The 15,740-nt window shown below is 37.0% G+C and overlaps 4 protein-coding genes across 5 annotated transcripts; all 4 read left to right on the top strand.

Annotated features, from left to right (window-relative positions):
* Positions 1-822: 822 nt before the first annotated feature.
* LOC119070992 lies at positions 823-6,693 on the top strand. The gene is made up of 7 exons (XM_037175585.1): positions 823-944; positions 3,446-3,670; positions 4,641-4,796; positions 4,860-5,072; positions 5,328-5,419; positions 5,485-5,804; positions 6,396-6,693. The coding sequence occupies exons 2-7, from the start codon at positions 3,610-3,612 to the stop codon at positions 6,637-6,639; spliced, it is 1,086 nt and encodes a 361-aa protein (XP_037031480.1). The 5' UTR covers positions 823-944; positions 3,446-3,609; the 3' UTR covers positions 6,640-6,693.
* A 360-nt stretch (positions 6,694-7,053) lies between these two features.
* On the top strand, positions 7,054-8,116 carry LOC119071007. Its single transcript, XM_037175606.1, has 4 exons — positions 7,054-7,233; positions 7,298-7,546; positions 7,624-7,907; positions 7,978-8,116. Exons 1-4 carry the CDS (start codon positions 7,135-7,137, stop codon positions 8,087-8,089), a joined length of 744 nt encoding a protein of 247 aa, XP_037031501.1. The 5' UTR covers positions 7,054-7,134; the 3' UTR covers positions 8,090-8,116.
* A 1,485-nt stretch (positions 8,117-9,601) lies between these two features.
* LOC119071004 (COP9 signalosome complex subunit 7) lies at positions 9,602-15,661 on the top strand. Of its 2 annotated transcripts, XM_037175603.1 has the most exons (5): positions 9,602-9,909; positions 9,990-10,242; positions 10,387-10,607; positions 15,053-15,173; positions 15,487-15,661. In XM_037175603.1, exons 1-5 carry the CDS (start codon positions 9,724-9,726, stop codon positions 15,513-15,515), a joined length of 810 nt encoding a protein of 269 aa, XP_037031498.1. In that variant the 5' UTR covers positions 9,602-9,723; the 3' UTR covers positions 15,516-15,661. The 2 variants fall into 2 exon arrangements, with proteins under 2 accessions (XP_037031498.1, XP_037031497.1); XM_037175602.1 differs by lacking the exon at positions 15,487-15,661 and having other exon boundaries at positions 15,053-15,386.
* LOC119070988 lies at positions 13,032-14,438 on the top strand. The gene has a single exon (XM_037175578.1). The coding sequence runs from the start codon at positions 13,180-13,182 to the stop codon at positions 14,383-14,385; it is 1,206 nt and encodes a 401-aa protein (XP_037031473.1). The 5' UTR covers positions 13,032-13,179; the 3' UTR covers positions 14,386-14,438.
* Positions 15,662-15,740: the final 79 nt, after the last annotated feature.

Raw genomic sequence — 15,740 nt, 5'->3', positions numbered from 1 at the left:
ATAAATAACTATTTTGGTCGTAGTGACATAATATACTAATCTTTCCGCAAGCATGTAAGATCCTATACTCCTGGTAAAAATGGAAAGTCACGTTCTCGTGTGTTTGTTCGACCTTGCGACGTATTAAAACGTATCACACCAAAACATGACTTATGCAGCTAGCTTTGCAAATTAATATTAAGGTAAATGATGGAGAGTTGACCTAAATTGACAAAGCCAAACTTTGAACTTTAATTTCTCATCGATTTTGAAACTATGTTACATGGAACCACTTTTATTTGAAAGATTTATCTTTTGTTTACGTAATTAATATAAATTTTATTTATTATTGAAGATTTCGTTTAACAAAGTTAATTAATTAATTAAAATGCAGAGTTAACCTACGTGAACCGTGAGTTGTCCGATTTCATATAAGTTCAACAAATCGTGAATTGTCCCATATACAAACGTCATAGGACAACTCGCGGTTTTTTGGATGGTGAGTTGACCGATCATTTTTTCTTCATACAAATTTACACGGACAACTTAAGATCACTTTTCCACTAGGTCAACACTCCATCATTTACCTTATATTCCACAGATTTTTTGCTCATACATCGTTTCTATACGTTAAGGTAACAGAGGTCAACTTACATTATCCAACAAATCAGTTTTTAACACTGAATATATCTAGCTTTCCCTTTGATTGCACTAAGAAATATTTAAATAATTTAATGTGAAAAACTGGAAAAACTTGTAATGAGATATCTAGATGAATTGATGTTAGATAGCACTTGAGACTGACTCATTGATAGTGGTACCGAGTCAATACCAGGCAGTAGTAGATGTTAGAACGTTGAGGAAACCTGTAATTCATAAGTAGTAAGAAGTGAGTGGAAAGTGAGCGTAAATGTGTACAAATAATAGTCTATTACAGTATTAAGATCTAGAATCGAAAAACGCTAGTAAGTTCTACCGTCATTTGAACGATTTTTGAGCCTTTTGTCAATCAAGTTTCGTAAGAATTAGGACCTTAGAGTGAAGGTACTGAATGAGAGCATCTTATAATCGAAAATTCTATTTTATCAGATTCATGTTTTAAGCCTTTAAAACTTTGCTTGTGTACGCGCCGAACCCTCACCTTGTATTCAGGGCTGTTTGAACAGTCTGCTAAATGAGACAAATGGTACAGAACATTTGTTTCTAAACAAACGCCACAATGGAAACTGAAAACAATTTAATCATATTTCAAAGTATGACACGCTGAAAACAGAGAGTTAAAATGGAAAATATTATCAGTCAGTAAACCTTACTAGGGGAAATGTTACGCAAGTCCATTGTGTATTGTGCATACTTCTAAAACGATATTGATTTCACTTTAAATGGTATCGAAGAATCTGGCACACGGTGCCAAAAGAACGCATTTTTAAACTACGTAAAAGGTGAACTCGCATAGGTTTGTTTCAAGGCCATATGAATTGTCAAATTTCATCCATAGAACCATAACCTCAATAATATCTCTGTGTAAATCGCGTAGGCGACGTTGCTCGATTTGTATGAAATATCACGTAAGCGATTTTGCTCTGGATTAAATGGTCGTTGTTCGGGTTGTCAAAGTTCATGTTTACAGTTACTTGGAACAAACCTATACACAAGTTGATTGCTGCAAATGTTTTTTAGCCATGTCATCGACTTAATGCCTCCTTTACCAAAATTTTGGTATTGAAAAATCGTGTGCGAGTTCACCTTTTACATAGTTGAAGAATGCGTTGTTTTAGCACCGTGTGCCAAATTACCCCACGCCGTTCGATGATTCTTTTAGTTCATTTTTTAACTATTTTAAAGCAGTAGTTTTCTCAACATATGTACGAGGGGCACCCTAAAAGTTTCGGGAATCGAGTATTTCTGTCGCATTAAAGTATTTAATTTGAACATATTCGTAAATTTCAACATTTTTTAAGTAAAATGACGTCTTAACATCGTAAAAAAAAAATTTTGATGTGAATTGAGGAACATTTATAAAAAGGCATGTCGGCCATTTTTAAAAATAGAGGAATTCATTTTCTGAAGTGCTGTTCGTTTTTTATTTTTTCTTAAATAATTATTTTTTATTAAAGTATTTTTATGTTTACATGTAAAGTATGGTCCATCTAAATGGTAATAAGTCATATACGCGGCCTTCAAATGTTGGCACTTCGTAGTGATGCGATAAAGTAAAAAGACCTACTGCTGACGGACTCGGAACTCCACAGATCTGCCTCAAAAACAGGTTTTGATGACTGAAAGTACTTTTCTGTTGCATTGGACTCTCATCTATCAGAAAAGTCATAATTCATGTGAAATAATTTGATATACGCAGATAAAACCAGTCTGATCTTTGTCAGCGTCCCTTGGCAAATTGTGTAGTCCTTCAACAATTTCGCTAAAAACTTTCAGAGACCTTATGTTTTTACTGTATTTTTTTTAGATTATGTATTCCTCACGTTTATTAAAAGCAAATTAACCAAGGAACAGCCACGAGATAGGCCTTAAGGCACGCAAAATGTGATCTCACAGTGAGACTTCAGTATCAGGCTTTTTCGTGATTTAAATTTCTTGGCCTCAATATCTTAGAAGCGGAAAAATGTTCTGCCTGGAAAGGGATGGACTTTCATAACTGAAACATAAGCTATTGTTTCACAAGGAAACATGCCATGTTCCATCCCAAATTTTATGAAAAAACTGATCTGTTTTGTAGGACCGCACTCGTAGTGAAATTGCATGTGAATATATTTCTTTCGATTTTTCCGGAAATTTCTGATGAAATCTGTTAGGATTCCTTAGATATATATTTTTAGGATTCTTTTATCGAACTATGCTGGTATGACATCGATACTGCGACCCAAACAGTAGAAACCCTGGTCTAAATTTGCCAAAGTCGTGAAATTTTAGTTCACATTTTAAATGGTAAGCCCTAATGTCAGAGGACACCCTTTTTTCGAACTGAGTTGGCTATTTACCTTAAAAAATGTTGAAATTTACCAATATGTTTAAATCAAATACTTTGATGCGTCGGAAATACCCGATTCCCGAAACTTTTAGGGTGTCCCTCGTATATGCTGCTTGTGGCGCCTCATATAAGCTAAAATTCATATAAGAAGATCTAGCTCCAAAAAACACAGTTTCCCCTTTTTTGTTTTTTACTGGAACTGACGAAACACAAAGTAACGAAGGATCTATAATTTAGACATTTTTGAAATTCTAGAATCGAATTAAATGTTAAATTAAAAAAATTTATGTGCGCGAATGAGGCACAATCTCACATTAAAATACGATCATATTGCATAGTGATTCAAAGATTTTTTTCTCGGCCAATGGCTATCGATTTTGACGTTTGATAGCTCGTTGAACTCCTACGTGTGGATGCTCAAATTTAATGATAGTTAAGGCCATTTGGAACTAAATTTCTTCATCTATTTCTTCACAGTGTACAAAAAAGAAAATTGAACATTTTTTTAATAATTGGACGTGCGTCACACGCGGTATGCTATCGCGTGGGCATGATATAAGTCGCAAAATCGTTAGTGTGTGGACTATAGTGCTTTGAATACGCGCTTGCAACGTTACCAGCTCATTAAGCACACTAAAATTATGTACTTTCGCAAACTGTTAACATTTATAGCTGTAGCTCTTTCCTCACGGATAAGTGCAGGTAAGTTATACTAAAATCGTGAGTATAACAATTAACAAAGCACTCTTTTTCGGTGTCGCTTTTCATTTAGTCGACATTAAATGAGCAGTATAATCCACACAAGCTGGACGTTTTTCACATTTTGGATATTTATTGTATAAACAATGTACACGTTAAATTCGTGAAATTTTTACTTTAAAAAAATTGAAAAACGTGGCAATTATGTGGATTTTACTACACGTAACTCCCAATTTGTTCAAAAAATGAGAAGAATTAGTTTAAATAGAGTAATTTTCGTACCGAGATTAAAAAATACGATTCCATACGATTGGACCAAAAACGTCACATTCTCTCACCAGCCAAAAAGAAAACAAATTCTTTAACTTTTTCGTCCCAATTGTGTCAACTTTTGTTCGGAATGTGACTTTTTCGTCATTCCGAATATAAAAAAGTTAGTATATGCTACTCCAGGCCCGGACTGGCCATACTGGGCATCGAATTTCTATTTTTTGAGCTTTTTGATTATTTGTTTTGCATAATATCGCGCGGTGCCCGTTTTTTGTAGTCAGTCCACCTGAGTCAAAAACGCACATAATATCAACAAAATTCACACGAAAACTCTACTTTTCATCTTTTTATCCCTAGTCATGTAAAATTCTATTTCAAAACAAATATTTCTAAACGTAAAATCATGGCAAAATAGGTCGTATTTCAACTGTCTGATGTATAAAACTTACTTTATGCCACTCGGCATCACAATATGCAAAATTTGCAAACTTTAGATGTCACTATGGCATATAAAATGTAGTAGGAATCTCGGTGCAAAGTACTTTATAAGCCTCACGATGTGTATTATGACTAAATGATGACAAAATACTACTTTTTGAAGTGTAGTGGCGCATCGTGCCTAAAAGTTTTCCTCAAATGAACCAACAACGTTCTTACTCTTCGTCACTGAGTTGAGAAAAACGTTTCACCTTCTTTCTCTTAGACAATATACCTGTCGTCGATCTAGCATCGATAAATCATGCTAAGATCGATGTTAATACTGTGAGCGTGTCGGGACTATCCAGCGGAGGATTCATGGCCAATACAATGCACTACGTGTTCTCTTCCAAGGTCAAAGGTGGTGGAGTATTTGCTGGAGGTGAATATCAGAAACTAGAACTTAAATTCTCACAATGTAAAGTATTTGCATCCTCAATGCCAGGTCCATTTAACATCGGTTATAACGTGACCTCTCGTGACTTTTTGCCAGCATATGCGGTAAATGTTCTTGCGTCTGTTTTGGGTCGTTCTCAGAGTGAACTACAAGCACAAACTGCATTTTTGTCAGACCAAGGGATAATTGATCGAGTTACTAATTTAAAAGGATCTAAGTCATACGTATACCAAGGCGGTGTCGATCCAATTAATCCTGAATGTGAGTATATTAGGTAAGAGGGAAAGTAATGAAGTCTTGGTCAGTCCAAAAAAGATGTGTCCATCTTTTGTGTTACTCTGATCAGTAATAGTAACTTTGAATCTAAGCGATTGAACGTTAAGTGATATAATCACCTAATCACCCTGTTCTATAAAACTGGTTACAGTCAATTATGTAAAGTACGATGTAGTGTCATAGGTTCAATTTTTGGACTCGAACCATTTTTCAATCAATTTCCCATTTTCCATTGCACAGTTGTTGGATTATCTCAGAAGGTTGTCAACATTTACAAGCACTTCGGATCAGATGTGAAATATCTCCGTTTACCATTCGGAACTCATGGTGTAGTAAGTTACATGTTAATTGTATGATTTTGCTGCACAAATGTTTATGACCATCTCTATACATAAAGCCCACCGACAATTATGGCAGTGCTTGCCACTCATATAACATTATAGACGATGGATTAAATAAGTGTGGCATCGAGTCAATCTTCGAAATGTTCGCTCATTTCTATGGTAAAGATTACAAGAAGCCAATAAGTTCGTCAACGCCATACACCGGTACTCTGTATAATTTCGATCAGAGTCCTTTCACTCCATCAGGGAATGCTGCAACTGATTTCATGAATGACTATGGTGGCATTTACATACCATTGGCATGTGATAATGTCAATGCTACGTGTAAATTGCATGTTGCATTCCACGGCTGTTACCAAACGATATTTTCAAAGTAATTATAGGGATCCTTTATAAAGTATGTCAAGCGTACGAAACAAGTGCAATAGGGGTAAACCATTATGGTTCGTAAAGTTCAAGGTAAATAAAGTGAAGAGGTAATGCCACATATAATCGAATCAGATGTGCGGTGGCACGAAAGTTCGATACACACGCCATCTATTCCCTTCGTTAAAAACAAAAAAAGGAATAGAAACTCGAGCCATCTGTTGTGAGATAGCGAAAATATTTTGTGAAAACACAAGTAAATCATAGTCAACCATTAAAAAAAAAGATGTCAGTGGCATCGAACTTATGTGCTACACCGCACGTCTGGATGGCATTACCTCCTCACTATATTTACCTTGGTAAAGTTCGTGAGTATGGAGATTTCGTAGACTTTTAAGAAATGTCAAAAGTTCACGATATTGCCATACTTACAAACTAAGGTTTACTAATAATTTACTCCCTAAGTTGAAAATGTGATAGTAAGAGACACAAATAGTCGTCACGAGTCACATACTTTATGAATGATCCCTCAATGAGTTTAAGCTCTTCGAAAGTTTGCAGGTTTTTACAGAAAATATTTTATTTTGAATTTCGACAGCTTGTTTTACGATAGATGGGCTGTACATGCTGGATTTTTTCAAGTTGCTGATAAAAACAACGTAATTGTTGTGTTTCCACGTACTGCTATTTTTGCATTACAGTTGACTGGCACATCAAATTTGGCTTGTTGGGACTGGTTTGGCGGTACTACGACTTCTACGATTCCCTTCAAGCAAATGCCACAAATTAAATCGGTTGCAAATATATTGAATGCAATAATTGGATCGAATGTATTCGATTAAGATAAATGTTGATCGTGCTGACGATCTTGTTTAAATAAATGAACGAAACATTCAGTTTAATGAAACTCATGCAATAAGACTTACATCACCCTGGGAGGGTCGAAGAGGGTACGAAACTTGAACGAAATATGGAGAGGAATAGGGAATTTTCCGAGCTTTGGATAGGGTAAAATCACCAGTGTTCGGCCATTCATCTAAATTCCGCCATCTATTGTTTAAACAATAGAACACAAAATATTGGCTGGATTTAGTTGCATGACCGAAAACTCGCAATTTTAATCTACAAACAAATCATCGAGAAAATAATTTAATTAACGCCCGAATGTAGAGTTGATTTCAACGAAGAACGTATTGCTCTTAAATCTGCACACAATCTTGCCAACATTATCAGAATCAGAAAATCGAAATCATCGAAGGTGAAAAATTTTGGTTAGCTTGACCATCAGTATTCACACAACAGCCTTACTGTTACGTTCAGTATTCTAAAGCTTCATAATGAAGTTCATTACCGTTTGTGTAACTGTGTGCGCAATTGCGCTAAATTTGTCTCTTATGTTTGCCAATCCTCAAACACCTCCGACCAATATTGTAAATGTGAGTTACGACCGAATTATCCACGATAATCTAGACGCCGTTTCGACAGTACGACTCTTTACAGACTTCTCGAACGGACGAAAGCGGTCAAAGCTTTTTCACCGGTGATTTGCAAAAAATATTGCGCCATCAATTCGATACATTGGTACACAGAATCAATGAAACGTGGCTGCAATGCAATGAAACATACGCAGTGTCGGGCTTCAAAAACAGAGTTGACCTATTTTCCAATGCTCCAACTAATGAAGTTGACCCGATTGTGAACAATACTCGTAGATGTCTTGTCGACTGTACGCTGCGTAAAATGGGCGTGGTAAGTACCGCTATCATCAAACGTGTCTCGATTCAAACACACAATAGCTTTTCAACAAATCACCTGATTGCATCCAGATGACTGATGATGGCCTTAACAAGACAGCATATATGGCACAGATCAAGCAACTTCGGTTTAATTACACATCATTCGACATAACCAAAAAACCGATCCGAACTCAACAGAAAATATATGAAGTGATCAATGCACAAGTGCCCTATTTGATTGCTAAAGATTACTGTTATGGTACCGGTCCCTGGTTGGAAGTTAAAGACTTGCATCACATGTGTAACCAGCTCATATACTCCTATGAAATGGCTGCCTACGAATGCAGAGATATAATCGATCCTACTGGCGATAAGTAATTGAATGTTCACATTTGATTGAAAGTGAATGAAATATCAACAAGAAACATTTCCCTAATATTTCAGCTGCGAAACGTCCTGGATGATAATGGGTTGCATGATCGAAAGCCATCGGAGACGATCCTTTGAAAGTCCATTCTATCCAATTTATCCAGACACCGTGAAGCGGTCACTGTAGATTCTGTGACGCCGGAAAAGACCTACATACGGAACATTTGTTAATTTTATCCACGCGATTGCGTGTCATATTTCAATTGACATAAAAGATTCGAATTTTCAATAATTTTGATTTCGTTTCGAATAAATTTTATCTTCTGTTGTCGTAATTGGTTGTGTCTTTTACTGGGTCGGGAGGAGTCCGAATTGAATAAAAAAAAAAAAAAATTGTTTCACTAACAACTGCAGAAACTTTTAGTAAGGTGGGTAACGACAATTTGACAATTTGACCTACGACTAGGCCCAGAAGGAAGTGTACCTTTCGTCGGCTATTAAGGGTTTGCAGATCTCTGCAAATAAGACAGAAAACGAATTCGGGAAAGGTCATACAAGAATTCGGTGTTTTTGGCTTTATATGTTCATGCTAGGAGCAGTGCTGTGGGTGGACAACATTTATAATTTTCTCTTAAATCCAACGAACGGGTCATAAAGAGCACTGTGTCACCTCTCTCATTCTACACCGTAAGTGAAAAAGTTATAGTGTAAAAGGTACGGCACTACCAGATATTATCACGGCTTAACCACCAACTAATATTCTAGTGATTACAGTTAAAACGGTATTTTTTTACCAAGGTTCTGAAAGAACAGGTTAGGACACCCAAGATTCTGGAAAAACAGGCTAACATACCCAAGGTTCTCTTATAGAGTGTTCACGGAGAGTGAAAAGAGTAAAATTTGATTGATCTGAGGGTCAGCTGTCATGAATGAATTCAGAGTTCCAAAGACCAGTTAATTATAACTTGGGATACTTGGCATCAAGGTTGTGAAAGAACAGGTTAAGACACCCACGGGGGCAATTGACACCGAAATCGATAAACGCACTGAGTACAAATTGTGTATGAAATCAACTTCAAGAAAATGTGTTTTAGGAAAATTCGGAATTTTGTTTTTGTTACGTTGCCTTTTTCATATAAACTTCGTAGCCGCTGAACTCAATTTGTGTGTCACTGCCTTCGTGATCAACTCAGAGTTGTCTTAACCTGGTTCTTTCAGAACCTTGCTTGACATTGCATATTTCCATATACATTTTTGACATATCTCCGAAGACAAGTTAAAATAACTGGTCTCAATTATATTTCCTTCTCATTCAACAATGTGCAACAGTGTGTGGGGGCGTTTTAACATCACAAACGCAAGTAAACGTTAAGCAAAATCTCATCTAAATGCAATAATGTACCGGGTAAATGGGTGTAACGTAACACTTATTTCGTTAGCCATTTACCCAGAAACAAAAGATCTATTGCCACAACCACCTTATTTTATATGCGACGGCCCGAAAATGGAGGCATTTTTAAGGTTTTCTAGGATTTTAGGCCCTTTGCATGCGAAGTTGGATTAGGTACGTAGTCACTTTGTTGAGGCTTGCGAAAAATGATCAACAAACTACAAATGTTCGCGCCTTAACTCACTTTTCGGCAAGTCGCTAAAGTGCATATTTGAAACATTAAACGTACTCACTGCATAGAGCAAAATATTGACATTTTATCTTTAAAATAAACAAAAGTTTAATTCTTTCGTCGGCAGGAACAAAAAGTTCCATTCAGACAGATTTTTCGCTTAGAGTACCGATATTTAGTCGAAACTAATCCCACGAAAATGTCTGTAATGACGGATGATATCGAATCCATTATACCAGCTGCAACCCACAATCCGCTGGAACAGTTTGTGTTGCTTGCAAAATCCGCAAAAGGAGCCGCATGCCTAGATCTAATCAAACAAGTGTTAGAAGCGCCTGGTGTCCACGTTTTCGGGGAACTGCTGGTTATGCCCAACATCATCGAGGTGAGACTGTTAACACAATAAACGAATGCATCGTTGAATCATAATGAAGAAATTGATTCCAATGACCATGACATTTCCAGTTAGAAAATGGTCCCAATTCGCGGTACTTCAACACATTAAAATTGTTCGCGTACGGAACATACAAACAATATTTGGATAACAAGGAACAACTGTTGGAACTGTCCCCGTTGATGATAAAGAAATTGCAGCACTTGACGATTGTTACAATGGCCATTCGCAGCAAAGTGATTCCATACAAAGATCTGTTGGTAGAATTGGACATCAAAAATGTTCGAGATTTGGAAGACTTGATCATCGAATCGATTTACGCAGGTTAGTCGAACTCAATTTTTGATTGGGGGGTTTCGCTTATTACGGCCCTGTGTGAGCCGCGTTAAAAACTCGCAAGAATTCCTTTTCATCGCGTTGAATGTACGTCCAATGAAACTCAACCTGTTTCTTTCTACACACCAACAGATATTATTCACGGCAAATTGGATCAACGCAACAGTCAATTGGAAGTTGATTATGCTATCGGCAGGGACATTCAATGGAACGATATTGGTAACATTTCAGCTACGTTACGTGAATGGTGCGACTCGTGTGAAACGGTTCTGTCGTGCATCGAAAAGCAAATTGAACGGGCGAATTTGGAGAAGGCTCGTCGTACCAAACACAAGGAAACCATTGAGCAAGAGGTTAGTTTCCATTAAATTTTGTTTTAGCGCGGAAATGTGTTTCGATTCGAAAATATATGACCCGCGACGCGATGTAGCCCTTTTTCACTTGCTCCAAGAACAGTTTCCCGTCTTTAAATTGTGACAATTCTGGCGAAATTTACCCAACTCATGGAAGACTCATGAAAGTCAAGGAGAACGCTGTGCGAGATTTTGATGTATTTTTGATTGTTCGGAATGTTTCTTTTAAGTTTTTTTTTTTTGAAGATTTCCGATGCATTTGAAGTTTAAGGATGTTTTCTTGGGTTAACTTCTTTGAAATGTCTGTTGGAGATCAGGAAACGAAAGAAATTCTGACGACATTTGTAAGGAAATTGTGACTCATTTTGTCTTTTTCTATCGCGGTTGAGGCTTTAATCATTATATATTATGATGGCAAGTAAGTTGAGCCGTCCTGTGTATTATAATCAGATGAGGCGCGGGCGCCCATGTCACAAGCTTAAGTTCTATTGTTTTTGTATTCAGAAAATTCATTAAATCAATGATCACCCCGGTTAGATCTTTAAAAACTTCCAGTCGTCTAGGTCAGAAGATTTTCTGGATCCGTCCCTGAATCAGATTCACATGAATTTTGGGTTGGACCACAAAAGATTCAAGTGATTCATGTTCTAGACAGTGTCAGCCGGAAAATCGAGTTCGAGTTTTCCAGGTGCTGATCGTTTTTCCGATACTCAACACGATCTAGAAAAAGTTTGTAGAAGAAACTATATGAAAATTTTCACGTTCCGATTCGCGCGAGACAATTTGCATTTACATGTAATTTACTAAATATGAACAGCTGACTCTATAAACGTCATACATAAATGTCAATCAGCTGTGTATTTTTAGCGAATTATATGAAAATGAAAATTGTCTTGCGCGACTCGGAATGTGAAAATTTTCATAAAGTTTCTTCTACGAACTTGATTTTCCGGCTGACACTGTGTTCATAAACCCCGAAAAATCATTTTTCAGACTATGGTCAGAACTGAAATTAAATTCCAAGCCTTTAACTTAGCCTCGGATTGGGTTGACCTATTTCCATTTAGAACACACTCGAAACGCATTTCAACCTGGACTAAAATTTCAGAGTCGACCCGAACTTGACCTGAACCTCAAAATCTGACCTGTCGTGTTCGGGTTACCCGAAATGTTTGCATAAATCACAAATTTTCACGAACCCGAACCTGATCCATTCAGAAAATCACTGGTTCAGATCAGGTTCGGGTCAAACCCGAAGGTCAAGTTTGGGTTCGGGTCAGATTCGGGTCGAACCAATTAAGGTGTACTTCAAGTTCGTGTCGAACCTGAAATTTTAGTTCAGGTTCGGGTTCCAGTCAGAGAAAACCTGCCGAGAATTGGTTTATTTTGAACTTTTCAACTCCTAGAAGTCCAAGTTGAGCATAGTTTTAGTCCCGATCAACCAAAATGAAAATAAAAGATTTTCAAGATCTTTCTTTATTAGCATTCTCTATAGATCATCTTCAAGTCACGGTACTTTCAAACGTAGCCTCAGATTATTGTCGTTGTGTTTTATTTAACCCAAAATTTAATGTCAAAAAGGAGCTGCCATTTGAGTACTAAATTTAAAATCCTATGTAAAAAAGAGAACGAATAACAGGCGGCGGTTCAAGATCTTTCGTTCAAATGACATGGCAGTCATGGCAGTTCTTAACGTGGATAGCATTTCAAAGGGCATTGAAGATGATCTATCGAAATACCATTAAGAGCTCATTCAGAAACTCTTCGTTAAGTTTCACTGGTGAGAATTTTGACACTTCTTTCATATAAAATATGTCAAAATCTTCACTAACGAATTTTTAGTTCCTGAACGAGTTCTAAAAGGAGCCATAATATCCACTGATGTTCGAGTATATTTTTGAATTATTGAAGTTTCCAATTGGCTCTGAAAATCGATCGTCAGGAACTTTGGTCACATACCAAAGTCATGGTTTTCTTTCTCCAAAATTTTCTTTCATTTTCTTATGATAGCGTATAGGAAAGAACAAAAAACAGGACGAAAATGTCTAAAAGATTTATTTTGGTAAAGGTGAGAATGGTACACCTATATCCACATTCAACAACTAGACTGTAAGTCTGGGATTATTCTGAGAGTTTCTATTCAAGGCTTAGAACGTACCGCATAATCTATGATTCACTTGATGAGACCATGATCTTTAGTATTGCGTAAAGTTAGTTCACACTTTTCGTGAAATCATTCCGTTTCCACCTATTAAACAATTCATCAAATCTCTAATGGTTTCACAGCATGTACGAATGGAACTGTATGGGTAATTTCCAAAACAAAGCACACACACATAAACACTTCGATATTTCTGCTTCTCACACAAAAATACGCGTTCAAAGGTTTTACCATTTACCATCAAAATCGACTATCGGTGTGTATATTATAGTAGTGATCCAACCAAACGTGCTTGTGTTATCTCATCACATAAATAAAGTAATTTTTTTGGATTGCACCACATAAGTCAATCACACATCGAATCAGACACACTTCAGTAATATTTTGGTAATTCGACCGAACGCTTTAACGATGGCAGTGAACGTACCGTCATGGGTAAACAAAGAATTCTTCACAACTGTAATCCGACATCATACGGCCGACGATAAGGCGGAAGTGTCGAATTTCGATGTCAAAACAAATGCAAAGCCTGGCGAAAATTTTGTGTCTTTGATTCTTCGTGCTGAAATCAATTACACAACGTCGATACAAGGTGCTGGCTCGTTATCAGTTGTGATAAAATTACCGCCAACATCTGGCATTGAGAGTGAATTTTGTGAAACGTCACCAATTTATGTTACCGAGCAAGATATGTATGATGGACCACTGCACGACATCGACAATCTACTGGCTTCCGTTGGTGATTCTGCGAAAACTCATCCGAAACTCATATATCAACAGACAGAACCGCATCGGGCTATTGTCATGGAAGATCTTGGAGCTCAAGGCTATGTGAGAATCACTCAACCATTGCCCAATTATGAAGACTCGAAGCGTGTGTTTCAAAGGCTAGCCAAATATCATGCAGCCGGATTCTTCCTGATCAAACAGAAATCAGCTGATTTGAGTCGATTCAAAGCGTCAATGTTCCATATGGAAGATTCGATGATACGAGAAACATTTTTAAATGAGCCATTCGTCGTACTGTGTGATGTGCTAACGTCTTGGGGTGGAATGGATGAATACGTGGAGAGACTGAGACGTTTTCGTGAAAAGTTCATTGCAATGGGACAACGGCTCTACGAACCGGATCCGAACGGGTATAATGTTTTGAACCATGGCGATTTTCACATCAAGAATCTGCTGTTCAAATTAAACGGCGAGACCATCGAGGATTTCTTTTTCTTGGATTATCAGGTGTCCGTTGTGGCGAGTCCATGTGTCGATCTTTTCTACGCTCTGTACAACATGATATCGGATGAAAACCGCAGAGCTCGTCGCAGCGAGATCATTCACGATTACTATGTCGAATTTTCAAATACCTTGAAGAGCCTCCAATTTACTGGAAACATTCCATCATTGCACGATCTTCAAATGGAACTTTTGAGGCATGGTCAGATGGAAGTGGTGAAGTGCGTCTGTTTCCAAATATTCTTTTTGTTGGATACGGCTAAGCTTAGTGAATACTTAACAACTGGTGATTCGAAAGCGCTGAAGGCTAAACTATTTAATGAACCCCGATTCAAAGATTTTATCAATGCTGAACTTCCTCGCCTGGTTCACTTGGGACTATTGTAATTGACATTTATGAACATAGAAGTAAATAAATTTGATTTTTTGTTGGTGGATTTTGTTGGTTGATTATTCCATTAGAGTAGGTAATTGTTGGGATATGGCTATGACTCGTAGATACCATTCTTGGCTGACTCCACAATTTGTCTCTTCTTTCGTAATTCTTCTTCCACTTCATCCAACCATCTTTTTCGGAGTTCTTCTCTCGTATGAACACGTATATAAAGCAGTGAGGTTGTATGAGTGAACCAGCTGAAAAACAAAACAAATTGGGCTGGGATAAGTGTGACTCAATTAATAATCATTGGGACACAGCCTGAGCTGTTGAACGAAGCGAAATTTAATTTCTTCACTTCGCTGACAGGATTATTTCGTGGGTATACCAAGAAGCAATCGTTTAAATGTATCTCCCATCTGCATTACGGTCCATTAGGTGTTTTTCAATTGCAATTGGTTCTCTTCACCTCTTAAATCTATCTGATTCTCCAACAGTGTACGCTTGCCGGAAGTTTGTAAACCTTAATTTTTACTAATTTTTCGTTGACAAGAGTCACAATAAATGGGAGCAGTTCTGCTCCCCTGAACAGAATACTTCTACAACCGTTTGCGATTTCGAACCATCATTTATAATTCGCTAGAGCTTCAATAACATCAAATTCATTTCGCTTTTCAGATACAGATGTTGAAGACATCGCTTAAATCACAATTACCCGATGGCGATGACGCACCAATGTCGAGTGATACTAGAGACACATCCAGTTCAGATAATCGCAAAAAAGGTGTTAAGCCTAAAGGTAATAAACCGACAAGTAAGCTATGGTTCTAAATCCCAAAATTAAACGATTTCCTCCATTCAACTCGTAAAATTATACTTCTGAGAATGCGCTCAAATTACATGATTTTGGTTTTTTTTTTTAAATAAATTTAGTTTTTCCCCTTCCTTTTCTCCATTGTAAAAACTGACGATACTAGAATAAATGTGTTACCATTAAGTGAAGTTAATTTAACTGAAAACTTTTCTTTCCCTTTTTCCTTTGAATTTTTTGTAACTCTTTGTTGTCAATGACCATCAACGATCTCATTGTCAAAAAAAAAAAATGTTTCTAGGCAGCGGCGGCGTTAAACTACATCGATGATAATTTTTCGTTTGTGGGCTGTGGATCAATGGTTTAATTGAGTGTGTCTTTTCCGTTCACTCGTCCATAACTCAAAATGTCATTACGATCAAACAAATCTGTAAATTTGAAGAATAAAATTGCCAATATAGCATTTTACACAACCAGCAGACGCCTTTTTTCATTGTCCTTTCGCAACACATTACGCAAAGTTCTGTGTAATTTTCAATCATCACCCTGAGATAT

The sequence above is a fragment of the Bradysia coprophila genome (assembly GCF_014529535.1).
Source record: "Bradysia coprophila strain Holo2 chromosome IV unlocalized genomic scaffold, BU_Bcop_v1 contig_106, whole genome shotgun sequence".
Lineage (NCBI taxonomy): Eukaryota > Metazoa > Arthropoda > Insecta > Diptera > Sciaridae > Bradysia > Bradysia coprophila.
This window is presented reverse-complemented; position numbering and strand designations above follow the sequence as displayed.

Excerpts from the sequence above, each read along its gene's own strand:
- LOC119070992 (XM_037175585.1), top strand. The coding sequence starts at position 3,610 with ATGTACTTTCGCAAACTGTTAACATTTATAGCTGTAGCTCTTTCCTCA. Across the intron at positions 3,671-4,640 it reads TTCCTCACGGATAAGTGCAG|ACAATATACCTGTCGTCGAT; the intron begins GTAAGTTATACT and ends TCTTTCTCTTAG. Across the intron at positions 5,420-5,484 it reads CATTCGGAACTCATGGTGTA|CCCACCGACAATTATGGCAG; the intron begins GTAAGTTACATG and ends CTATACATAAAG.
- LOC119071007 (XM_037175606.1), top strand. The coding sequence starts at position 7,135 with ATGAAGTTCATTACCGTTTGTGTAACTGTGTGCGCAATTGCGCTAAAT. Across the intron at positions 7,234-7,297 it reads CTCCGACCAATATTGTAAAT|ACTTCTCGAACGGACGAAAG; the intron begins GTGAGTTACGAC and ends GACTCTTTACAG. Across the intron at positions 7,547-7,623 it reads CGCTGCGTAAAATGGGCGTG|ATGACTGATGATGGCCTTAA; the intron begins GTAAGTACCGCT and ends GATTGCATCCAG.
- LOC119071004 (XM_037175602.1), top strand. The coding sequence starts at position 9,724 with ATGTCTGTAATGACGGATGATATCGAATCCATTATACCAGCTGCAACC. Across the intron at positions 9,910-9,989 it reads TTATGCCCAACATCATCGAG|TTAGAAAATGGTCCCAATTC; the intron begins GTGAGACTGTTA and ends TGACATTTCCAG. Across the intron at positions 10,243-10,386 it reads CATCGAATCGATTTACGCAG|ATATTATTCACGGCAAATTG; the intron begins GTTAGTCGAACT and ends ACACACCAACAG.
- LOC119070988 (XM_037175578.1), top strand. The coding sequence starts at position 13,180 with ATGGCAGTGAACGTACCGTCATGGGTAAACAAAGAATTCTTCACAACT.